Genomic DNA, 24,522 nt, shown 5'->3' on the forward strand with positions numbered 1-24,522 from the left:
TAAGGACGCTGCACGTGCCACTGCTGGTGCCTCTGGGGTGTACCCAGGGCTGTGCCTGCATTTTGGGGAGCAGAGTGGACCCAGGACTGTCTGTGTTTTGTAGGGTCAGCACACACTGATTTTGGCCACTGTGCATCTTTGAAAACCCAGCCCCGTGCCCAGGGGAGTGCAGAAAGTGAGGAGTGCAGGGAGGGCAGCCCCTTTGAGGCTGTAAGCGAAGAAATCAATTAGCAGGGAATACAAATCCTCCTGAAACTGCAGGAAACCCCCTTCTCCCAGCTGGCCTCTCTGCTGCCTCCTGCCTCACCCCCGAGAGGCTTTCCTGCATGCCCAGTGTGTGCTGGGAGGGGGTAGGACAAGCAGGAGGCTGTCCTGTGCCACCAGAGTGATGGGACAAGTGTGACAGTCCGTGGTGATTGTGGATGAGGTAGCTGCACACAGAGACAGGGACAGGGACAGGGACAGGGACAGGGAGGATGCTTTGGTCCTCTGCCCCACATGCTCCTGCCTGCTTTTCCATCTCACTGCTTTGCCCTGAAGTAGAGGAGTGGCATGAACCAGCAGTGCCTGTGAGGCTGTCCCTTTGCCACTGATGTCCCTTGCTTGTCCCCTCAGCCCCGAGCTTGCCTTCCCCATGGCCCAGGAGAATTCTGAGTCTGACCTGCAGCTGTGCAGAGAAAAACCCACAAAATTTCCAGAGTCCTTTCCACGTAGGGAGCGCATTTAGAGATGGGTGTGTGCCCATCCAAATACCTCATTTCGGTGCAGCCCTTTGCAGCATCTCAGTGCAGATTGTGGGTGGCTGGGGAAGGAAAACCCCCTGCAAGCCTTGCCCCTGTCAGCCCCCAACACGTACACGAGGGGCAAAGTGTGGCAGCCCCAGGCTCCGTTAATGAGGGCTCATAGCTAAGCCCTTCATTTCCCTGGGGTGTGGGGGTGGTTTTGGATGTAATTGGTCACTGCCCAAGAGTCAGAACAAATTGCAAGGTGATCCATATTGATTTATAAGCATGTTTATTTTTACCAGCCTGGCGTGTTCCCCTCCTGGCTGGCAAGCAGGGATGCGTCCTCCTTTCCCCACCTGAGAAGCAGCAGTGTTTTCTCTGGCAGGGATGAGCCAACAAGAGAACTTTGATGTGGGCTGGCAGGCTCCCTGCAGCTCCCCTGGGGCCTCATCCAGGAAGGGGCTGAGCTGCAGGACTGCTCTGAGCGTGCAAAAGTGTGCGGTTGGCTTTGCAGCAGAGGCTCTCACAAACTCTCTGTCAGGAAAATTAATCCACAAACACCAGAGGTTTATGTCCAAAAAGGAGACAGAGGAGAGGAGATAGATTTTTACTTTATTCAAGTAAAGGGAGAGGCCATGGGGCATTCCCCTGGGATGTCTCAAATTTTTGGAGGACGCAGCCTCCTTTTATCCCAATTTCCTGGCCACATTTCACTCTCTCTTTCCCCACTGGCTGAGATACCTGAGAGGCAGAGACTTCCTGGAACGCCTGATACCTAAGATTCCCCTCTAATGTATAACCTTCCCTTTTAATTTTTAATTCTTACAAAATTCATGGTTTTTCCCCATTGCTTCTTTCATCTTTCAATATACAATTTCATTTATCAGCAACCCTACAGTTTGTTTGTAAAGGCAAATATCTTTTTCCATTCATCAGTCAGTGGAATCCTTCCCATTGTTTCTTTTATCTCTCAGTGCTAGTTTTATGTACCAGCAGACTCACAGCTTGTTTGTAAAGACAAATTCGTCATTCCTCTCACTCTCCAACTGAAATACAGAGGGAGAGGGATGCAATAAGGGCTTTCCAATATCCCCATGGCCACAGGTGGCCGCGTGGCTCTGGTCCCCATAGTGCAGGCACAGGGCAGTGTTTGGGGTGGGCTGTGAGCTGCCCACCCAGCAGCCTGGGGCAGGGTACCCTCCATGCTGCCACGGGAAAGGCAACTCCAAACATTTCCTGCACATTTTCTTCTCCCTCAGACCTTAGAAATTCAGGGAGGGGATTTCTCCCTTTTCCCTCTCCTGCAGCCCTGCTCTGGAGCATCTACAGAGCACTGCTAGGAGGTGGTGGGCTGGTTCCCACTGGCACTAACGACAGGGCCAAGGGGCTTCCAGCTCACTTTTTGTCATCCACCTGCTGACAAGAAGTGCCCAATAGCCAGGAGTTTTAAGCCATGTTGTGCAGAAATCATTCTTTGCTGCTCACCTTATGCCCAATGAGGTAAAACTCCCACTTGCCTCCAGAGTGTTTAGAAATGGCAGAGTCAGCAAGTCTGGAATTTCTGTGGAAACAAAAAGAGGGGCTGGTATGTTTTTACCCCGTGTCACATTTTATTCTTTTTCTGTCATGTTGCATTTTATATGTTTTATTTATGTGAGATTTTTTATGTAATACTTTTTCCTCCTGGTGGCTGGGGGTCTCTCTGGGCTACCCTGGGATGCAGGCAGGGCTCTGCTGGTTTCCAGTGGCTGGAGGGGTTCTGGTTATTTCCAAAGGGGTGTTGCAAGTCTGTCACCTTCCCATGGCCATTTCAAGGCAGTCACGGCCAGGTGACATCGCTGCCAGGCTACCTGGGTGCCACCTTGTGAGCTAATGCTGGCCACAGTGGTGGCAGAAGCTCCCTGTGCTGTGTTGTCCCCTCCCATCTCACACATGGCTGAGCACACCAGGCAGCCCCTCTGCCATCCTGCAAATGGGAAACTGAGGCAGGGAGCAGTGCTGTGGGGCCAGGAGCTGTCCCTGCTGATGTGGGGTGCAGTTGGCCACCACAAAGCCCTGGCAGCATTTGCACAGATGCCCAAGTAGTGTTTCCCCCCCAGCCCATCTGTGACTTTTTGGGTTGGTGGTGAGGGGGCAGGGTGCCCACAGGGTGGCCCAGCCTGGTCCTAGCCTGCCACAGCCCCGAGACTTCCCAGCCCAGCAGTGTCCTGGAGCCCAGGGACAGCCAGCCCCTGCCACCTCGCTGCCTGGCACAAAGTGGGGCATTGAGGGACACAGCAGGGCTTTGTCCACTCTGTGCCTGCCGGGAAGGGGCCGGTTGCCCTCTGCAGGCTCCCTTGGACCTGAGCTGCCTCCACAGCTGCAGAGGACCAGGGCCACCCATGGGAACTGTGGCAGCCATGGGACATGGGGCACCTGAGGGACCAGGCTGTGCCTGCTACAGCCCTGAGGCCATGGCGACCCACGAGTGTCCCCACCACAATGCCATTGCCCCATGGGGGTCGCGGGGCTGGGGAAAGTAGCTGCAGGATTCCCATCAAAAGGGGGAAAGCTTCCAGTTTGGTACCCCCAAAGCTGAAAGCAGGTCCCTGGGATAGGGAACTCCTCTTCCCTGCTGCCAGATTCTGGGGATCAGGGAGGTGACAGGGGGTGACACTGCTGTGCCACAGCGCCAGACTCCCACACTGCCTCAGTGGGCAGCTTGGACAAACACAGCCTGGTGGGCCTGGGGGATGTCCCCAGAGCCACAAATGAGGGGGCACAACTCCCTCACCTGCCCCCAGTCTGCTCTCTTACTTTTGCAAAAGCCTTTTCCCCCGAGATCACTGAGTGGGGCCATTGGGCAGCCGTGCCCAGGCAGCCACGGGCACCCAGGGCCTGGCAGTCAAGGGGTGCTGGGGGGGCCGGGGAGGGCGGGCCCGGTCCCTTTAAGGGGGGTGGCTGTCACTCAGAGAGCCCTTTTCTTTGCTGGAGAGCCGGACAGGCACCCAGAGGGGGAAATCCAGGGCGTGGGACCGCCTGGCAGGGCAGGGCTCCGCACACAGCACCCAGGCAGCAGAGCGGGCAGTCGGGGGAGTTGGCCAAGTCCAGCACCATGGGTGAGTATGGGGTGAGGGTGGGGGCCATGGCAGCTCTTGCTGGTGTCTCTGGGGACCTTATCTCAGAGCAGAGCCCACTGAAACGATCCTCTGGCACGGCTGAGATCCTGGTGACCCCAGTATGCCAGTGCCGGCCACGGGAGCTGCTGAGGGAGGATGCCTTGGCATGGCAAGGATGATGTTTTATTTCCAGAGGCAGTTTTCTGTCCCTGTGTGCCTGTGTGCTGTCTGTGGGGGCAGATGCCATCCCCACAGCCAGTCCCACCCGAGCCCTCACCACATGGACTGGAGAGATGAGAGCTCCTGGCACAGCTGTGAGGTCCAGGCATGGCACTGAGCCCTGAGCTTGTGCCACTGGTATGCCAGTAGCCTTGGGCAAACAGAAGCACACCTCGTGCCTCAGTTTCCCTGCTGATACAGCAGAGCTAATACTCACCAGTGTACCCCTGGGGAACCGGAGCTGCTCTGTTCCTGGGGCTGCTCTGTTTCTGGGGGTGCCTGGTGCTCCTGGCCCCCTGCCTCCTTCTCCTTCTCCTCCTGTCTACAGCACGTTTTTAGGCGCTGGCAGCAGCGGAGCCTGGGTACAAGGCTCAGGATTGTGTGGCACAAGGGCTCTTTCTCCCCTCCTTTCCCCTCCCCAGGCTTCCCCACTGCAGCTCCCCAGAGCAGAGGGGCTGTGGCAGGGAGCCTGTCAGGCCCTGCTGCATCCCAGGACTCGCAGTCCCCTGGGAATTGAGCTGTTCACTGTCCCAGAGTGGGCACTTCTGTGCCTTCTCCCAGGTGGCCAAAAAATAAAACCAGGAGAGGCAAGTTTGGCCCAGAACCCTGCTGGGTGCACAGGGCTCTCTCCCTGTGGGTCCCAGCGAGGTTGGGAGCAGTGCTGGCCAGGATGAATGAGGCCCCCCCGGATCTACTGCGTCCAAGGCAAACAAGAGGGAGGGGTCCCAGCACTCCCCTAAAGCACTTCTTTTGTTCCCTGTTTGCTCTTGGCATGGGGCAGCCGCTGGGGTGGCAGTGCCAGCACAATCCCCCATTGTCCTCGGTGCCACTGCGCAACCTTGCTCCCAGTGGGGAGGGGAGAGCTGGCCAGGACCCCATGGCTTTCTTGTCCTCCTGGGGAGAAGATAAGCACTGTGGGATTTGTGGAGGGAGCATGGGTTTGGTGTGGGTGCCTTTTTGGCATTCAAGGCAGAAATTCTATGCCCAGATGGGATGTGCCCAGGCAGCCACTGTGCCCTGGGCAGTGGGGTGCCAGAACCCCATATCCTGGAGAAGGGGAGCAGCTTCCCTCGGCTCAGGTGTACACAGCCAGGGCATCAGCTTGTCCCAGCTTAGTTGGAGCCAAATGCTGGTGAGTGCAAACCCACCTGGCTGTCTGCCCCCAAAGCAGGCAGGAGAGCAGCTGGCTGGGCTCCTCCAAACCCAGCCCATTGGGAAACTGAGCCAACACTCCTGCATGTCAGAGCCCTGACGTGCAGAAGGAGCAGGTGCCCATGGCCTCACTGCTGAAAAAATCCAGCATTTAGGCACTCCAAGCAGCATGCTGCTGTGTGTCCTTGCTTTCCCTGCCCACACACAGGTCCTGGAGGACTAAACCTATTACACAAGTGTTATCATTTGTGGAACTAACACAGCTCCTTCCTACAAGCACATCTGCCTGCATAAAGGGGCGGCTGCAGCCCGAGCTGCCTGCAGGATGCCAGGCAAAGACGAGTGCCCAGGGTGCCACCTACAAGCCCAGAGTGCTTGGGGTGTGTGCTGGCTCCTACTGTGCTGCCCCAAGCAGGGCTGCCTTGCTGAATCTCTCCTGGGGTTTGTCTCTGTGGAGGTGCTGGGTTCCCCTCCACCTTCAATGGCAAAATAAAACTGCAGGCAGCTGGCATGGCTGCTGCCCCAGCCGGGCTGTGGTGGCAGTGGTGGCAGTGAGGAGCCCATTAGCAGCTTGTTTGCCAGGTCCCACTGGCATTACGCTACATCACGCTCCATTTACATCTGTTTGTCATGGGTGAGCATGGCTGGCTCTCCTCAGCTCCTCATAGCCCATGTGCCCCATCCCTGGGTACCCTTGGGTGGGCTCCTGAACTGCTTACAGAGCTCTTAGGGGAGCTGCTGGGCTTGGCTCTACAGCACTGCAATGGGTCACTTCTGGGGTTTTCCTTCAACCTGTTTCCCTCCTCCTGCAAGGCACCTTTCTCCCACTGCACTTGTGCTCCTGAGATCCAAGCAATCCTTGTCTTGGCAGTCCCGTCCCACTTCACCTCTTTTCTCCATAGGTTTACTCGAGTGCTGTGCCAGATGTCTCATTGGGGCACCCTTTGCTTCTTTGGTTGCAACTGGCCTGTGCTTCTTTGGGGTAGCGCTGTTTTGTGGCTGTGGGCATGAAGCCCTCACAGGCACTGAGCAGCTCATCGAGACCTACTTCTCCAAAAACTACCAGGACTATGAGTTTCTCATCGATGTGTAAGTACCTGCTGCAGAGCACCCCCCTCACACCAGGGCCCCTGACAGCTTCATCCTGCTTTGTGCCTGGCTGGGCTGGCCAGGCTCTCACCTGGGCACCAGAGAGACCCAAACTGCCTTTGCCCATGGTTCCATGGCAGGGTCGAAGTGGCAACTTGTTTTCATTTCACACCAGTTTTTATCTGACCCTTGCTAGGTGTCCTGGGTAGAGCTGGACCTCTGCACTGGGTAGGTATGGAGGATGTGGGGAAGTCGGTGGCAGCCTTGCTCACCACAGCTTTTCCCCAGCTTGCTCTTCTTGTGGCTTCACCCTCTGTTTTGGTCCCCTTGGTGCAGTGTGGGGAGGGAAGGTGGCTGCCACACACAGGGCTGAGCTCTCCAGCACCGCTCTGGCACCTGAGTGCTCCTGCCCACTCCTCTCCTTCACAGCATCCATGGTTTTCAGTACTTCATCTATGGCACAGCTGCCTTCTTCTTCCTCTATGGAGCCCTGCTGTTGGCCGAAGGCTTCTACACCACCAGTGCCGTCCGGCAAATCTTTGGGGACTACAGGACCACCATCTTCGGCAAGGGCCTCAGCGCAACGGTAACTGGGGGCCCGAAAGGGAGGGGAGCGCGAGGCCCCCAGCGAGCTCACTCGTGGCAGCGGGTGTGTCATTGTTTGGGAAAGTGGCTAGGACATCCTGACAAGGTGATCTTAACTGGGGTTTGGCACCCCTTCGCGCGCCCCAGCGGGTTCACCACGCTCCGTGTGGCCAAAGGGCAGGAGGCTGCGGCCGTCCGGGTTTTGGGATATCCCAAAGGGAAGCACAGCCCTGCTGTCCTCCCCCAGGCCTGCTGTTTTTCTTGGGGACCAAAGCAGCCCAAATGGCTACGTTTAATACAACTGCTTCATGTCTAAACATAGGCAGGGATAATCCAAGAATCCCTGCAGCGCTGGCAGCTCTAAGCTCTATGGCACTCAGTACCCCGGGGCTCGTCCTCTTCTTCTGGGTTCATCCTCTCTGCTGTGCTTGGGAACCACGACAAAGTGCTGGCAAAGGGATCCTGTGGCCTGGGGGAGCAGAGGGGCATGGTTGTGGTTCCCTCGGGGGCTGGTTGGGGTGGCACCATGGAGGGAGGGCAGGACAGCCACGTTGACACTCCAAGGCAGCTTTTGCAGCTGCCCTCCTGCAGAGGCCAAACCCTGCTTGGCCATGGCCATGGTTACCACCCACCCCCAAAAAGTGGCAGCCATTCTGCTGCTGCTGGGCACTCCCATGCACACACAGCCAGGAGTGAATCTGGGACTGGCACTGGTCCTATGAGCTGCAGGAGCCCTCAGCTTGGGCTGGTGTGCTGTGCTGTGCTATGCTGTGCTGCCTGCCTGGTGACACGCTGGGTCTGGCAGGTGGTGCAGTCCCTCCCCCACCTGCCCCACGCCCTCCCCTGCCTGGGGAACCTCGCGCTCCCCTGTCCCTGTCCTTGGCCACTTGGTAACCATGGCTCTGCACGGGTTTGTCCTGCCCCTTGCAGTTTGTGGGCATTACTTACGTCCTGACCATCATCTGGCTCCTGGTGTTCGCCTGCTCCGCGGTGCCTGTCTACATCTATTTTAACACTTGGACCACCTGCCAGTCCATTGCGAACCCCACCAAGACCTCAGCCAGCATTGGCACCCTGTGTGCAGATGCCAGGATGTACGGTGAGTGCCAGGTTCACCACCCAGGAGCCAGGGCTCAGGGCAGAGGAGAGGGGATGGAGGGCAGGGCCTAGGCACATTGGGTGGGATAAAGAAGGGCAAGTGCTGAACAGCCCTGAAATGCTGGGAGGTGTGTAACAGCTGCAAGAATCTGAGCAAGGAAGTCAGCTGTCAGCCATGCCCCATTCACCTGGCTCCCACATCTCCACAGGTGTCCTGCCCTGGAATGCCTTCCCTGGCAAGGTGTGTGGCTCCAACCTGCTCTCCATCTGCAAGACCAGCGAAGTGAGTAACTCCTGCCACCTCATGTGCTTCCCTCAGTGGGACACCTTGGCTCTGGCCTTCCCAGGCAGCAATGGGACCCCGTGAGCTCACCCTCCGCTTCCCTTGCAGTTCCAGATGACTTTCCACCTCTTCATCGCAGCCTTCGTGGGGGCAGCTGCCACGCTGGTCTCACTGGTGAGTCAGTGCTCCCCCTGCCCAGCCGTTCTTCTTCGCCTGGCAAAGATGTGGGGGCAAAGGACAGCGAAGGTGGTGGGCATGGATGGGACAGAGCCTGTGCTCGTGTCGTTTTCTGGCACGTAAGTGCAGATGGTGAATCCAGGCCATAAGGTAGAGGTGGCTGCAGGAGGGGATCAGGAGAGGCTTTAGGATACTGCCACGGAGACGTCCTGCTGCCAATGCACTGAGTCTCCTGCCTTTCCCCAGCTCTCCCCTTAATATCCATGGCACTGCAGTGTCCTGACAGTGCAGAGGAGCTGCGGGGCTGTGCAGGGCACTGCTCTGTTGGGGTTCGGGGCTGGGGGCTGCCCCCCTCACTCTCTTCCCACCCACAGCTCACCTTCATCATCGCTGCCACCTACAACTTCGCAGTCCTCAAGCTGATGGGCCGAGGCACCAAGTTCTAGCCGGCGTTGTGGAGCCCAGCCAGACCAAACACCCTTCTTTTGTCTAACCCCGAGGCTTTAACACTGCAGCCACCTGACACCAGGTCTCCTGCGTTAACTCTGCCTTCGCTGATGACTCCCCTCCTCTTCCTCCCTTGCATCCATTGTGCTGAGCGTGACCAGGAAGGAGAGCTTCCCACCAAAGGACGCCTCTTCATGCACTTTTCTCTCGTTGCTCATCTGTAACCGGTTCGCTCTAGAGCCAAGCCCATCCACACCAGTCAGAGAAGAGGAGGGACTTATTCCAGTGTCCCAAGTTGCCTAGGGATGAGCAAAGGCCTTCAAGCTCCTGGGAGGAAGAAATCCATGTTGCTCCATGAGTAGCAAGAGGCTACCTAGAGAGAAAAGGAAGTTGGCCCAGTCCTGGTACCAATGCTAAAGACTCTCCTGGAGCTGTCTGCTGTCACCACCCATGGATGGAGAATAAGAGAAGGATTTTTTTTTCCCTTAGCAGAGAAAGATGAATTTAACCTAAATTGCCTGCTGCAGCCATGGCAAAGGGTGTTCAGGGCAAGGATCTTCCCAGTGTGGAGAAGAGAGTGCTGACCCCGATGCTGATAAAGCCCTAACCCAGCTGCCCCTATTAAAGCCTAAAGGAGTTTGGTGTCTCTGTAGACAAGGGGGACTCTTGGCTTTACCCTCCAGGCAGCAGAGAGGCAGCAAATAGGTTTGACTGAGGAGGGGACACCTCTGCTCCAAGCCCTAGGAGTGTAAAGCCAGAGCCATCCCTCCGTAGGCAGGGGATGACCGTCGGGACCGCGTGCCTTGCCTGCCTGCCAGTGCCCTTCACAATGGTGCTCTTCTCTGGGGTGACGTCTGCTTCTCTAACCTGCGCTGCGCCAGAGAGCTCGGCTCACTTCTCCCCCTTGTCAAATGTAACCGCCCCTCCTTCTGTCCTCCTTGTCCCCTCACTTTCTTTCCTGCAAGTCAGGACAACTGTCTTGTGCCTGCTGGGGTGGGCGGGACTGGCAGCATCTTGCTTCCAGGTGAAACCCATGAAGGAATTGAGGAGGGAAGGAAAGGTAGTGGTTTGGGGGTCATAGGTGCAAGCACAGCCCATCTCTGCAATCCAGATCCTGTCTGGTGCCAGTCTTTTCCCATGGAGAGGGGTAGAGGGGCAAAGAGTTGGGTGGAGACCTCTCCTCCATGACTATTCTCCAGCTGTAGGAAAGCCCTCTGGCTGGGTAGCATGGGTCCAGCCAGACCTGCAGAAGTGCTGTTTCCAGTCCTCCCTGAAAACTGGTGATTTGTTTTGCTCTCCCTGCCTCCCTCCTTAACGCTAATCTTTGTGTTTATTTATTGGAGAAACTACTTTCAGTGGCAGACTATAGCTCCATCTTGCATGGAATTTTTTTTCATGTCTGTATTGTTGTTATATATATTTTTAAGTGCTGGTTTCAGCAGGGGCAAGGATAAGGAGGCAGATCTGCTGAGCAGTGCATTTGAAGGATCCTTGCTGCCACGAATGCTGAAATAGGTTGGCCAGGCTACCAACGCACATGGGATGGGGAGGGGGGAGATGCCAGGAGGGGTGGCAGAGTGGGGAGAAACCAGTCAAGATCCGGAAATTCACATCAATGCTATCTCTCTTGGGGGTTTGCTGGGGTTTTTTTTCATATCCATTTAACAAAAAATAACCAGGTCCTCCTTCCCACTCTTGTCCCCAGACCCCACACACACACACACACATACACACACCCACACACATACACACACACGCAAAAAGAGTTAATCAACTGAAAGTGTTTCCTTCATTTCTGATCTAGAATTTCAACTTGTTAACCAGCAATAAAAAGGAGCAAGTTTTTAAAGACTTATCTTACAAGATGTATTTTATAAAAATTAAAGAAAACACATTAAAATTAAGAACATTCTGAACAAGATGTACATCTGCCTGTCCATTTGTTGTGTTGGCTTTCCCACCCCCACCAAGGAAAAAAAATGGGAGGCTGCAGAGGAGGTCTCAGAAGAGCAGCACTTGCTGTCCCATGTGTGGGCCAGCAGCCCCTGCAGAGCTCTGCCCACTCCAGCCACGAGGTTCATAACTCTGACTTAAAAATCATTGTTCCCAGCTGGTGGGGGGCCCTTAAAACCTCTTATTTCTCTTCCAGCCACCCTGAGGAAAGCTGGGGTCTTGTAGCAGCTGCTTGCTTGTGTTTGGTGCTGCTGCTGCCCTTTAACACTCAGCCCACGTGCTGACAGCCTCTGCTATGTCTCCTCATGTAGCACAACAAAACCACAACAAAACTAACAGAACAGCTCAAGCCAAGCTGGCTGGCACTAAGGCAGCATGTGTGGGATGAACATGTTCAGAGCCATGCAGGGTGGGCGATTCTCTCGCTTGCAGAGAGCCCTGTGTGGAACAGGATGGTCTTGTTCAGGCACACGGGCACACTGGACTGTCACAGAGCCCTACATGTCCTGTCTGTCACTCCATGGTGCCATTTGCTGCAGGGCTGTGCACGGTGCTGGTGCATGGGAGGGCATTGGCTGCTCTTGCCTTTCTGCCCCATAAACCTTTAGGTGCATCTTTCCTCAGCAGCTGTTCAAAAATTATTAATTCAAATGTCGTTTCTCTTGGAAGTCTCCTCAGGAGCTGTGCTCAGGGGCCTCCAGGGAGTGAGGCCACAGAGGGATGCTCCCAGCCTCATGGGTCTGTCCAAAAATGCAAATTTCAGGCACTCCCACATGCCCAGGGGTGGCAGGATGAGACCTTCACTACTCTTCCTAAATGGGACTCAAGCCCAAAATCCACTCCCCCCTCTCTTCCCTGGCTTCAGCCCCCTTTGAACAGGCAGCAAAGTTGCCCATGCAGCCTGGCCAGGGGAGGTTTAGTTCATGCACTGCTGCTTCCCCAGCTCAGTGGTAGAGCTCAGCCTTGACCTGGCTGACAGAAACCCATGGGGCTGCAGCCAGCATCAATGGGACCCTTTGTTCCCTGTGCTCCCAGATGCCATCACCCTCCTCTCCCCATGCTGAAAGGGTCCTGTGTGTGCACAATCAGCCACTCAGCTCCGCAGCAGTGAGCTGGGGAACAAAACACCATCTCTTTCCCCCTGGCAGAGACTGGTGCCCCTCCGGCCGGGCTGAGGGCTGGGGACAGCAAGTGCGAGGTGGTGTGTGAGAGCAGCCAGCAAGGCCAGGGTGCCAGGCAAGTCCGAGGAGCAAAGGACACACGTAGCCTCATCAGGTGTGCCCTTGGCCATGCCCCGCTGTCACCCCACCTCGGGACATGGGACCTGCCCTCGCAGCTCCTTTCCTGGACACCCAGCGCCCTCCAGGAACTGGCTGAGAAAAGACACGGAATAAGCTCTGCCTCATACCAAACCACATCTCTGTAAATCGGCCCATCAAGAGAGCTCCAAGCAGGGGAGCCAGTGCAATCACCTGTTTTCCCTTGTCTAGCGGCTAAAATGTGGCTGTACTTTGCTCCCACAAAGGCTGGACCAGAGAAAGGGACGCTGGAGCAAGTCCCATGGACTGGCTTGCTGGCAAGAAGGCGAGGTGATCCCATCCCTCCATCCTGTGCCCTGTCGCCCTGGGTGACGTCCTCGTGTGTCTTGGGGAGAGGACAAGAGAGGGGAGGTGATGGCGAGACCCAGGGGGTGCTGGTGATGACCATGGGTCCCCAGCCCTGCGCTCAGGCAGCCCCCAAGGGCGAAGGGCCGCCGGGCTGATGCTGCTCCCGGCCACCTCCGCATCCCCGGTCCTGCGACTCCTCCCCGCGGCCGTCGGGTGCAGCGGCGGTTCCCTCGGTTCCCCCCGCAGCCCCGGTCCCCGTCCCTGCGCTGCCCGGCCCCGACTGACGGTGCTTCCTGGGGACCCTTCCCCCGAGCCTCCAGAGTACAGGGAGCCCACCAGGACACACCAAAACCACCACCAAAGGCTCACTTCTCTTAGCACGGGTTCGGACTCAGCCCTGGAAGGGCTGTGTAGGAAGATGTGCTGGTTTCAGCTAGGGCAGTTTTCTTCACAGTGGCTACTACAGAGCTGTGTTTTGGATAAGCCATGCCTGGCAAGCAGCTCTGCCTGCCAGGGCTGTGGAATGGTACCGACACCCACCTGCCCTGGCTAAAGTCCTCACCTGCATCTGATCAAACACCCAGCTGCTTTCTCTCCATCTCTGCACAGTCCAGCTCTGCCAGGGAGATGTCTGAATCACATAGAATCTGTGATTCTATGATTCCACAGAATCATAGAATGGTCTGGGTTCAAGGGGACCTTAACAATCATCCAGTCCCAACCCCCAGCCACGAGCAGGACAACTTCCACTAAAGCAAGTTGCTACGAGCTCTATTCAGCCTGGACTTCAACACTTCAAGGGATGGGGCAGCCACAGCTTCTCTGGACAACCTGTTCCAGGAGTCCTGCACCTCCATGTGGCCATGTGCATCAGCCCCCAAAGGACCCCAGGAAGTCACGAGGAAGGAGCTGCTGTGCCAGCCATGCAAGCACTGGGGCTAGGGGATATCTCTGTCCATCTCTGATTGCTTTTGCACAAGCAATCGCCTCAGCAGGTAATCCACCATTTCACAGATTAGCCCAATCTCCCTGTCAAGGGACTCTGACTCACCCGTGGCCTTCAGAGAACCACTGACAGAGCTGCTGTCCCCTCCCACCTGGCCAGTGCTGAGTGTTCCTTAGCCCAGAGGAGAACACGCCAGTGCTCCAGTGGACTCAAGCCCCTGTTTGGAACTGGGGCTTGGAGTAGGGTTCAGAGGCTTGCTCCCAAAGGGGCATTTTTAGCTCTTTATTCATTCTGGTCAACCTCAAATTCACACAAGAATATGCTGTACCCAGAGATCCCATGAATCTCCTCACAGTTTATTGCCTTGAGGAGCAGCCCCAGAGCAACGGAGGAGCTGCACTCGGGGAACACCCCTGCTCACCCAGAGAACAGTCTGAGGGCATCTGCGGCCACCAGCCTCCTCAGAAAGTGGCTCTTGAAGAGAATCCAGTTTCCTTAGCCCACCACCAAGCAGTTGCATGGCCTTTCAGGGGCACTACCTGGCCCAGAGCAGCAGAATACTCGAGGGCTGTCGAAGTGAAAGATGAAGGCGATCAAGATGCTCCTCACCCCTCCTCCTCTCCAAACACACTGGGATCTGCTACAGCATCTGTTGCACACAGAAGCAGCTCACTGCTTTCCTTTGGAAACACTCCTTTGCTGTCCAGCGGTCCATCCTCTCCCCAGCTCACAACAAAATCTACTGAGCCCTCTGCCACAGCATACAGTGGGAAAGTGGGGAATGAGGGAATGGCCTCACTATGGCTCCTGCCTCTGCCTGCACTTCCTTACAAACACCTCACACCAGGAGAGCCAGCAGTTTCTGGTGCTTTCACGCAGACCCTCCCTGACGTGAGGCAGCCTCATGCAAACCCTGCAACGCTCCCAGACTGGAGCCATCTCCCACCAGTGTTGACTGTATTTTCAGCTGTCTTTTGAAATGGCTGAAGTAAGATGTTGGAGGACCTCAAATACTCTAGCCCACATTTTAAATGCACAGTTTCCAAGGACTTTGAACCCTACACTGCCTCCTGGAATCATGGATAGTGCAAGCAGACCTGGGAGGAAAATAAACTAAAAGGCTCTGCCAAAAGAAACAGCAGGCACAGGCTCTGCAAACACAGTGTCTCCCAAAATAAGCAGCCTTCCTGGCAGGACAGCAAAAGAGAACAGTCTCCATATGCTGATTTCCTTCTCAGCATCCTATGGAAATCGTGTCTGGTTAAAACCCCCTGGAGCTCAAGGAACCAGTTCCAAGATCACCGGAAGAATTCACAGGAAAGTACCGGACTTGCTGCTGAGAGCCCAGGCTGAGAATTTAAGATCTAGTGACAGAAGGAAGCCATGTGGAATATTTCTGTTCTGAAACTGTTTTCTGATTCTCTTGAAAAGACAAAACTAGTCACTGGATTCAGCTGTTGAGTTCTGATCCTTCAGCTCCTGGTCCAGGTAGGTACACGAAAGAGTACCTCTCTGATCCCTTAGTGACTTCTCTGCCAAATGCTGTAACTAACCAGTCCTCAGAAGAACAAAGGTAGACTTGAACATTAATAAAGCAAGCCACTTCCCAAATTAATTTGAATACATCCATATTTTATTTGCTTAAATAAAGGTAGAATCTTGGTTTTACAATTCCAGTTCTGTAGCAATAGCAACAACCGCAGCAGCACGAGTGGACACGGGGGAAGGGGATGGCTGTTGGCACTGAACTTGCAACAGAGTTCAAAATTCTGGCTCCTTTGGGAATTGTGCGTTTCATTAAAAATAAATTAAACAACTGAAATATATTATACTCTACCATTAAAAAATAACCCATGTAAGCCTAATATAATAGGGAGGTTTTAATATAAAAAAAGTCAATGATCCAATGTCTGTTAGAAATAAAAGGTGCTGTGTAACAGGTGCACAACGAGGCTCTTGAGCTTTAGCTACACAGCATTGACACAGGGTGCTGCAAACAGCTGCACATATGCCTCCTGCACCGTGGCATGTTGAATCTCTGCCCTCTTCCACAGGAGGTGCCAGTCCTCACATTGATTCCGGAAAAGTGGCAGTTTCACCTGCAGAGAGCTCCCTCAGCAGCCCCCCAGCAGGGCCGGCCAGCACATGGGGGCTTGAAGCTGTTCTGACCCTGAGCCCCTGCACAAACCAGCTCCAGGGAATGAGGCTGTTCCGGGATGGAAACTGGAACCACAGGTCACAGAGCCTGGGACCTTGAAGGAAATATCAAGCAGTGCTAATGAAGAAAAATCTAGAGGCCTCAGGAGATCAGACATGGTTAAATAAACAGTAACAATAACATCTTGTAAAAATCTCTTTCACCTACAGAGAGGCAGAACCTTCTCCTTAAGGGACTTGTTTTTCCAGAGACTGCAAGAACTGCCTAGATAGCATTCACTCCCCATGAATACAACTGTTCAGGCCTGTTTAGAAATTAGATCCCCCTAAAGCATTAATACTCCAGCCCCTTCCACACACGGTTGCGCTGCAGAGAAGGGCAAGATCTCCCTGGGTTACCCCAGAGGAAATGGGGGAATGCTCATGTTCTGCATGCTCAGAGATTGTGCCGTGATGAGGACAAACTGCCAGCACAGGGGAGAGACTGCCCTGCTCTAAAGCACAACTTAAGGGAAGGTTGCTTGATTTGAGCTACAAAATTTACCATCCAGCAGCTGATCACAGTGGGAATCACACCCGGCAGCCAGCAGATAGATACGTGCTCGGGGCAGGCTCCTACGTGCCTGTGGGCAGTCACAGCTTTGGCCAAATGCTTGCACGGGAGGTTGCAGGGCACGAGGTTTGAATGCTGAAGACAGCAGTCAGTAAGCTCATCTCTGCTACACAGCCAGCCTGGGACTAACACCTAGCAGAGGGCAGGAAATGGGAGCAAAGCCTGGCATCCCTTCCAGAAGGTTCCCTGGGGCCCCTTTGCCGATGTTTTCAGCCACCTTGAACAGGGAAAATGATGCAGATTTCTTCCCACTGCACTGAACACAGCAGTCAGTTAACTGAGCAGACACTTAACCAGTCTGTCATAGGAATTACAGATAAAACATCCTGGATTTCCCACGAGGGATCGAGGGCCAGGCTGACTGTGGCATGGGCTAACTGTGCTCGGCAGCACAGTGCCTGACACAACAGGTGAACAGCTCCATGCTGCAGCACTCAGATGGGAACAGCCACACTAGAGCAACTGAAGGCAGGGCTCTGCCAGCTAATGAGGCACAGTGGTCACTGGTGCCAGACAACGAGTGGGTTTAACAGCTGACCACTCAGGAGTCCCCCAACCACCTGCACACCTAGGAGACAGCCCACCCACCTGCCATCTGGTCTGCTAGAGTACATCACCTGAACACAGTGATTACTTGTGACAGAAACCAGCTCAAGTGTCACACTCCACATCTCCTGAGTAACCCTTTGACATGACCCAGTGAGCGCCCACATTGGTGTTTTTTACCCAGACCTTCAGGGCTGAGCTTCCACAAGAGACAAGGAAACATGTATTAAAACAACAAGCAGACAGTCTCTCCAGAAAATAACACTCACACGAGACAAAGTTAGAGGTGAGGAAAAACAGACCAGAAACGGGCAGCTATGAAGAAACAATGCTGTCACATTCAAACACAGGCCCATCTCTCCTTCATACATGGCTTCAGGTCAGAGCTCTAACAATTCTCATCACAGTTCAGCCTCAGGACACAATGCACTTATCCTAAGCAACAGACACACATCCCAGCCATTCCAATATTTGGCTTTCTCAGAGAAACATGGGCCAGAGTCTTTACGATAGGTTTCGTTTAGTACGCCGAGTGGGATTTCCTTTGGCAGTATGGTCATGAGTGGGTCTAATTTTTTTAGTTCAGGACTAAAATACTTCAGTGTCTAGGATGTTCTCAGCTTTGCTCTGCAGGCAGTTTTTGGTACAGAACAAATCGCTATTGTCTTTAGGGAATTTAAAGGACTTCAACTCAGCCCTTTAAACCTGCTAAAACAGGCAGAGATGGAAGCAAGACTACGCTCACATGCTCTGTTAACAGCTCCCTCCTGCAGATACATGCTCTGTGCCTGAAAACTCCAGGCAGGATTCAGATGGTGAGGCTGCAGCTCCCCAGTGAGCAAACCACCTCTTGTCCTTGTGGCCACTCTCCTCAGAGTGCCCCAGGGCTGCCCAGGTATGTTCTGATCCAGCCGCTGGCTCGAGCGCTGCTCCCAAAGCAGCAGCCACTCTCAACAACAGGAAGAGCCCGATTTGGAGCTGGAGTTCAGGTCAATGGTGTGGCCCAGCATGCAGTGCTCCAGCTGCTCCTCCACCGCCAGCACCTGTCGCACAGCTTCCTCAAAGGCCACTGTTACATTGGTGTCATCCTTGGCACTAGTCTCCAGGTACGGATAGTTACCATTTTCCATGCACCAGGCCCGGGCCTCCTCTGTGCTCACCTGTCTCTCCAGTTTGTCTATCTTGTTGCCCAGGACTACAAATGGGAAGCGTTCAGGGTCCTTCACATCAGCATAATAGATAAACTCCTTCTGCCAGTTACTGAGGTTCTCAAAGCTCTGCCGGTCATCCACGCTGAAGGTCAGCAGGCAGCAGTCTGCTCCCCGGTAAAAGGGCGTCCGCAGGCTCTTGAACCTCTCCTGTCCCGCAGTGTCCCAAATCTGGAGGGTCACAAAACGCCCGTCCACCTCCAGGTCCCGGTTCAAGAACTCCACCCCAATCGTGTGGAACGCCTGTGAGTCAAACTTGTTGGTGACGTACCGATTCATGAGGGAGCTCTTCCCAACTCCACCATCTCCAAGAAGAATGACCTTTAGGAGCAAGGACTTCCCACTCATTGCAGCAGGACGGAGGGACAGGGCACCAAGGCAATCTGCAGAGGTCAGAAATAGTACAAAAGAGCCATTTGACTTGTGGGTTCTGCAGAAAAACACACAGAGAACAGAATATGGTATTTCCATCCCCATTTCTGAAGTTTTGTATATAGGAGGTGACGCCTCTTTTTAAAGAGATCTTATTATCCTAATCTCACTTATTAGAGAGTTTAGAGCTGGGAACTGGACAAACTTTTAGGCTCTCAAGTCCTCCATCAGGTCCAAAATGGCCTGCAGCACATGACCTCTTTAGGTGCAAGGTAAAAATAACTGTTGAGAGTTTAGTATCAATTACACCACTTGTGGTGAAAATTCTGTATCAGAAAGCTTGTCCAGTTTTTCCAAGCACATTATCACTACTTAAAACATCTCTCTCTGCCTCCTGTGAAGCTATCACAGAAACAGCAAAATCACCAGGGGTGGCATCACCAGCTAAATAATTTCTTTTCTCTGACTTGCTCTACTGGAAGGATGCAATAGTTGTGCAGGTCTAATATCAATACAAGTAATTTGTCAAGCCAGTTCTTAATCACCCTGAGGATGCTGACTCACCTTGCCAGCAGAGCAGCGCGTGATCACCACGGCTCGGAAGGGGTTTCCCAGGCACAGGGACCAGCTGCTCTTTGCTGGCAATGCCTCTCACAGCCCAGTTTGCTCAGGTTCAGCTGCACGTTCACATTGCAACAGCCCAGACACCACAGGTTCCTTAGTCAGCACCCTCAAGGCCAAGTGCCAGTGCATCCTCCCCTTCCCAGGGACACTCTGCAGGCTAAGGTAAACCCCTGACATGGAACAAGAGGTTTGTTTGGCTGTTGTACTGTACCTGCTCTGTCTCCAGTACTGTCCAGGAACACCTTCCTCCAGTGTATCAGTCACTAAAAAACAAACATCAGTCATCAAGGTTACCTGAGCTGCCCTCCTTGTCTTTCAGTTTGTGATGCTGATCGAGGATGGAAGGACAACAGCAGAGCTCTAGGAACCGGCCTGTTTAGTGCTGATGGCTGGAGTAAAACAGCAAGAACAAAGCACTGAGGAGTATCCCTTGCCCTGAGTGAAATGGAATGCAGCCCATTTCTGGCCAGGACAGAGTCAGTACCATGTGCATGCTGAACCCCACGTAAGAACAGAACAAACTGAAGGAGCTCTGACATAAGAGCACAGGCTGTGCACCCTGTGTCTCCCCTCAATCCAGGGGATGGTAATAACTGTCATCTACTTGTCCTGCCTACTCACGCACCCTGGAATCTGATTTGAGGATTGAACACTCACCTGAATCTACTAACCGGGAAAGCGAGCCAGCTGGTAACAGCCTAGTATGAAAAGCCACGGAGCTTGCTTACACCTGCTACCAACATTCCTGGGAAGGGTGTGGATGAGTAGTGCTGCTTAGTGATGACATCTCCAACCCATTGAAGCAGGAGTGTGTGGCACGGCTCAGATCAGCACTCCTACTCCTTCCAAGCCAAACCTTGCTTTCTGCCTCAACCTCGGGGGGCCCTGTTCAACCTCGATTCTGCTCTTTTTGCAGCCCTTTCAAATAGTACTTACCATAAAGCCAAAAGTAGCAACTTCTGCTGTGGGTTTCTGCACTTTCTGCACAAAAGGCTCACAAATTTCACTTCCCTGCACAGAAACACCTCAAACCAAGCACAGTTGAGCTAACCTGATGGGTTATTTGAGGAGCAGCGTGTGACCCAGTAGTTCTAAAGCAAAGACCAAAATGCAAATGAAGAAGAGACAAACAGGAACTGTAGCACAGGTCCTCATGCCCCATAGCTTAGGGGAAATCCTGCCCCATGAGCAGGTGAGCTGTTCAATAGCTTGTTCCTTTCCCAAACCTTCCTGAGGGATGTTTAAGACAGTCACTGTCACCAAAGCCCCTCCCGGCACAGGCCATCAGCCCCGAGCAGAGTTTCTGTTTAGAAATGCTCTGTTAGCAAGTGGCTCGTTTTAAAAATGACTAATGGGTTATGTGGGGCTGCTCCAGAGCCTGCAAGTCAGCATGCTGCCGGCAGCCGTGACACAACCTTGACATCGCTGGCCTCGTTGCAAGCTATTCCGGAGGCTGAACCCCACTACAGCGGGGCCGACCCGCTCTCGCAGGGCGGCAGTACCTGTGTGCAGGTATCAACAGCGGGGCGGGCACGCCGGGTCCGATTCCCCCCTGCTCCCCAGGCCCTGGCTCGGCGGAGGCGAGACCCTCCGGCGGGTCCCATCCCGCCCCACGGGAGCAGCCAGGGAGGTGCCCGCAGCCGAGGAGCGGTACCCGAGAGGGGCCCCCTCGGCACGGGCCGGGGTGAAGGGGCGGCTCTCCAGCCCCCCCCCCTCCGCGGGCGCCCCGGCCAGGGGCGGCGGCGCCGGGCCCGCCCTTACCTCGCCCTCACAGCCCTCCGGCCGCCGCCGCCGCCCGGCCCGCGGGGCGCAGGTGCCGCTCAGCCCCGCGCCTGCGCCGCGCACGCGCCTCCCGCCGGCCGGCAGAGCCCGCCCTCGGCCGGCAGGGCCCGCCTCGCGGCCCCTCACGGTCCGCTGGTCTCCCCCTCAGAGGCCTGCATGTCCCCCTTCTACATCCTCAGCCTCCTCGGCGTCCAGCGTTTCCCCGCTGTGCCCTCTCAGAGCCCCGCATATCCCCGCTGTGCCTCCTCAGCCTCCTCACCGTCCCGCGTGCCCCCCTTCTGCCTGCTCATCCCCCTCACAGTCCCGCATGTCCCCGCTGTGCCCCCTCACAGTCCCGATGTCCCCCGCTGTGCCTCCTCAGCCCCGTCACAGCCCCGCATGTCCCCACTGTGCCCCCCTCAGACCCCTCATAGCCCCACCTGTGTCCCCTCGCTGCTCGCCCTGTCACTTCCCCAAACAGTCCTGCATGTTTCCCCGCAGCCCCCTCACAGTAGTCCCCGTCATTCCCCTCCACAGTCCCTGCATGTCCCCACTGGCCCGCAGCACAGTGCTGCTCGTCCCCGGCACTCCACTCACAGTCCCCTCTGTCTCTCTCCTCACAGTCCGTGCATGTCCCCTGCCCTCCTCAGCCCCCTTAATGCCAGTCGCTATCACTCCCCGATCTCCCATCTCCTCACAGTCCCACATGTCACTGCCAGCTCCTCACCACCTTTCCCTGTCACTCCCCTCACAGTCCCCCCGTCCCCACTTTGTCACTTCAGTGACAGCTGCCCGAAAGAGCAAGGCTCCCCCACTCTCACAATCGCCCATGGGACAGGAGCAAGAATGTCTTTAGGGATGTTTCTGGGGAAGAACAGCTAATACAAACATTACAGAGAGTTGGAGGGGAAAATAGTGGCAAGGTCACGCCAGCCTCACCCAGTCAGTGAGAGCAGAGGAAGGGGGAAGCCTTCCAGGACCCCCAGGTGGGTGCAGAGAGGTTTTGGGGAGCAGCAGCCACTCCTGTGTTCCCCTGTGGTTGGCATCATCAACTCTTCTTCCTAATAGGGCGTGATTCTCACTGAAATACACCTTTGAAACTTGGGGACACATCTCACTGGGGCTGCAACATACACCTCCAAGGGGGAAAGAGCAGAGACCCCTGGTATGGACATCTGGGACTTTTGGTCATCTGAATCCTGCATCAGCTCCAGGGCTGAATGGATGCCACGAAAGTGCATCAGTTCTCTTCTCCCCCCGGGAAAGCATGAGATGGGAGGAGGATTTAAATTAAGCCAGGGATTATATTAATACTGGCCTCAGTGATCTGTCAGAAAAGATGGGCAACAAGGGAAGCCTAGCAGGTCGAGGAGGGCAGCACAAGGGGCCAAGGTCAAGGTTGTTTGGAGAAGGGGACCAGAGCACCCCGAAGAAAATGTGGGAGCTCCAGGGGTGTCCATTTGGAGCACCACTGTACACAGTAGCAGCAGGGCAGAAGCACAGGATGCTGCTGGTACCAGTGGCAGATGCAGCCTGCACCACCCACTGGGAGATCCCTCCAAACCAGTCTGGATCCTCACACCAGCTCTATCAGGATCATGTATTGCTGCAGTGAGCTCTGAGCATGGCATGCTTGCCCCTGCCAAGTTCTCTTTGCCTGGCAGCCATTCAGTCCTGTTATTTGCCAGTATTTATTGATTAGATTTAGCATGTAAGGGGCGAGACCTGATCCTGCACAAGAAAGAGCCACCACGACAGATCCTGCCAAGGCAACAGAGGCATGGTGCTCTGCCTTCCTGCACTACCCCTGTCAGGCCTGGCAGACACCTAATCCTCAGGGAATGCTACCTGCAGGATTTAGGGAATGCAGCATGTCCCTGCAGCTCAGCCAAAGATGTCACATGGCCAGTGACCCCGGCTGACTGTGCTTGTGCTCGAGGGGCCCCTGGGTACCTCCAGGATAATCTGTGGGTGCTGGCAATTGTCGGAGTCACTTTCCCATCTGAGCAGGGATGTTCCTGGTCTGGTTTGGCTCCCAGTGGCTGTGCAGTCTGGTTGTCTTGCTGAGCTGGACAACTTCTGGCATTAGTGGTGGACACCAGTTGCCCACCAAGCTGCTCTAGAGCTCCCTTCCTCAGCAGGATAGGTCAAGGAGAAAGTAAGATGGAAAAGAACTCGTGGGTCAGGATAAAGGCAGATCAATAAGGCAAAAGCTGCGTGCAGAAGCTAAGGAAAGTGAAGGATTTATTCTCTACTTCCCATCAGCAAGTGATATCCAGCTGCTTTCTGGGAAGTAGGGCTTAAGCACTCATAGTGATTGCTCTGAAAGATGTTTGCCTTCTTGCGTCTCTACAGCAATTACATTGGCAGCCTTCTTGGGATTTCCTCCTCTTAGCAGCTTCTCTTTCCTCTCACGTCTCATACATGGGCTTTCTGCTTAAAGCTGGATTCACCATCCCACTGCTTGTTGTCCTCCCCTGCTCAGGCAAGAAGAAACAGAGTACACCACATGCATCTGAGGCTCACTCTCCCTCTGACCAGGGCAGGAGGGGACTGACTTTTTGGGGTGCCCCTAACAGCCAAGGCACTGGCTTATAGGGATGAGATGGGACAGGTATTTCATCAAAGTTCTGGAGCCAAGAAGGTGTTTTCTTCAGAGCTGATGTTTTCATAACTGGATAATGTATTGCTCCCAAGCTGCCACAATGACACTGGGGCACTCTGAATCACCTTCCTCCACACAGCCTGTGTGCACAGAACACCCTCTGGATCTTTGGAGACATCATCATTTTCTAGATTGCTGTTGATGACCTCCAGCATCACTTAATTCTTTTAGGTGCTGGATGGCTTCACCTGTGTTGGTCCACTTTCCTGAGTAGTTCATAAGATCTTCCCTGAATAGATATCTTGCCCTCACACTCGAGAGGAGCTGCCTGCAGAGACTGTAAATTGCTGCCACAACCCCCGGTTGTTAATTAGTAGTTTTAAACAGTTCATGTAAGAGTGAGTAGGGACCTCATGAGCCTGCACAATAAAGCCACCCACATCTGTCTTGGGTAAGGAGAGGGAGATATATTCCATGATCCTCTCCACAAGGCAGCTCCCCCAGCAGAGCAAGGCCGTCAGTGCCAGGGCAAAGCACAGAGCCATGGTTTGTACTAACACATTCCCAAAGCCCAGAAAAGTAAAGAGATAAGAAATGCAGCCAACAAACACTGTGACCGAACAGGAGCTGCCTACTTAGTAACTACTATGGCTAAAGCACACTTAGCACAAGTTAAGGAACGGGCTTATCTGGGCATGACCTTGTGCTGGTGGGAACCTGCTGAGAGCAGCACTGCCCTGGTCCTATGGGCAGGATGGGACCTTGCCCGTGGATCCTGGGCACCAGGGGGATTTGTCTGGAGATGGGGACATAGCCCAGGAGCTGGGTGAGCAGTAGCAGGGCTGTGGGGACTGCATTGGGGCAGGGACTCTGTAGGGCATGAGAGGTTTTGCTCCCTTGGGTCAGCTGCATCCCTGCCCAGAGAGGCTACAGCACGTGTGCGGCTGCTTGGCTCTCACTGCCAGCTCTGGGAGTTAGGGTGAACAACAGGAAGCTGGTGCCAAGGTGAGGAGCCCTGATCCAGCTTCGACCCCCTGCCAGCCTGTGGTGACACAATGCTGCTAGCTCATGCCCCGATTAATTCATCACACGTCCCGTGCTGCAGCTGGGGCTTGGGCTTCTGCCTTTGTTCCAGCCCTGGTGCACGGCTCTGCAGCTGCTTCTCCAAGGCATGTACCCAGCAGCAGCTCCAGCCTGTGGCATCTGCTCTGAATCACATTCCAGCATAGGAACCCCCTGGGCAGTCCTGCCACCCCT

At 54.7% G+C, this 24,522-nt stretch overlaps 2 protein-coding genes across 4 annotated transcripts; one reads left to right on the forward strand and one right to left on the reverse strand.

The window, feature by feature from the left end:
* The first annotated feature begins 3,714 nt into the window (after positions 1-3,714).
* PLP1 (proteolipid protein 1) lies at positions 3,715-10,794 on the forward strand. Of its 2 annotated transcripts, none has more exons than XM_014877223.2 (7): positions 3,715-3,823; positions 6,097-6,283; positions 6,713-6,974; positions 7,799-7,967; positions 8,176-8,249; positions 8,358-8,423; positions 8,801-10,794. In XM_014877223.2, exons 1-7 carry the CDS (start codon positions 3,820-3,822, stop codon positions 8,870-8,872), a joined length of 834 nt encoding a protein of 277 aa, XP_014732709.1. In that variant the 5' UTR covers positions 3,715-3,819; the 3' UTR covers positions 8,873-10,794. The 2 variants fall into 2 exon arrangements, with proteins under 2 accessions (XP_014732709.1, XP_014732710.1); XM_014877224.2 differs by having other exon boundaries at positions 6,713-6,869.
* A 4,196-nt stretch (positions 10,795-14,990) lies between these two features.
* Positions 14,991-20,725, reverse strand: RAB9B (RAB9B, member RAS oncogene family). 2 transcript variants are annotated; one of them, XM_014877221.2, is made up of 3 exons: positions 20,661-20,725; positions 19,111-19,162; positions 14,991-18,286 (listed from the first exon to the last, which is right to left on the reverse strand). In XM_014877221.2, the coding sequence occupies exon 3, from the start codon at positions 18,249-18,251 to the stop codon at positions 17,646-17,648; it is 606 nt and encodes a 201-aa protein (XP_014732707.1). In that variant the 5' UTR covers positions 18,252-18,286; positions 19,111-19,162; positions 20,661-20,725; the 3' UTR covers positions 14,991-17,645. The 2 variants fall into 2 exon arrangements, with proteins under 2 accessions (XP_014732707.1, XP_088029448.1); XM_088173322.1 differs by lacking the exon at positions 19,111-19,162.
* Positions 20,726-24,522: the final 3,797 nt, after the last annotated feature.

This window comes from Sturnus vulgaris, chromosome 14, assembly GCF_052056855.1.
Source record: "Sturnus vulgaris isolate bStuVul1 chromosome 14, bStuVul1.hap1, whole genome shotgun sequence".
Taxonomy (NCBI): Eukaryota; Metazoa; Chordata; class Aves; order Passeriformes; family Sturnidae; genus Sturnus; species Sturnus vulgaris.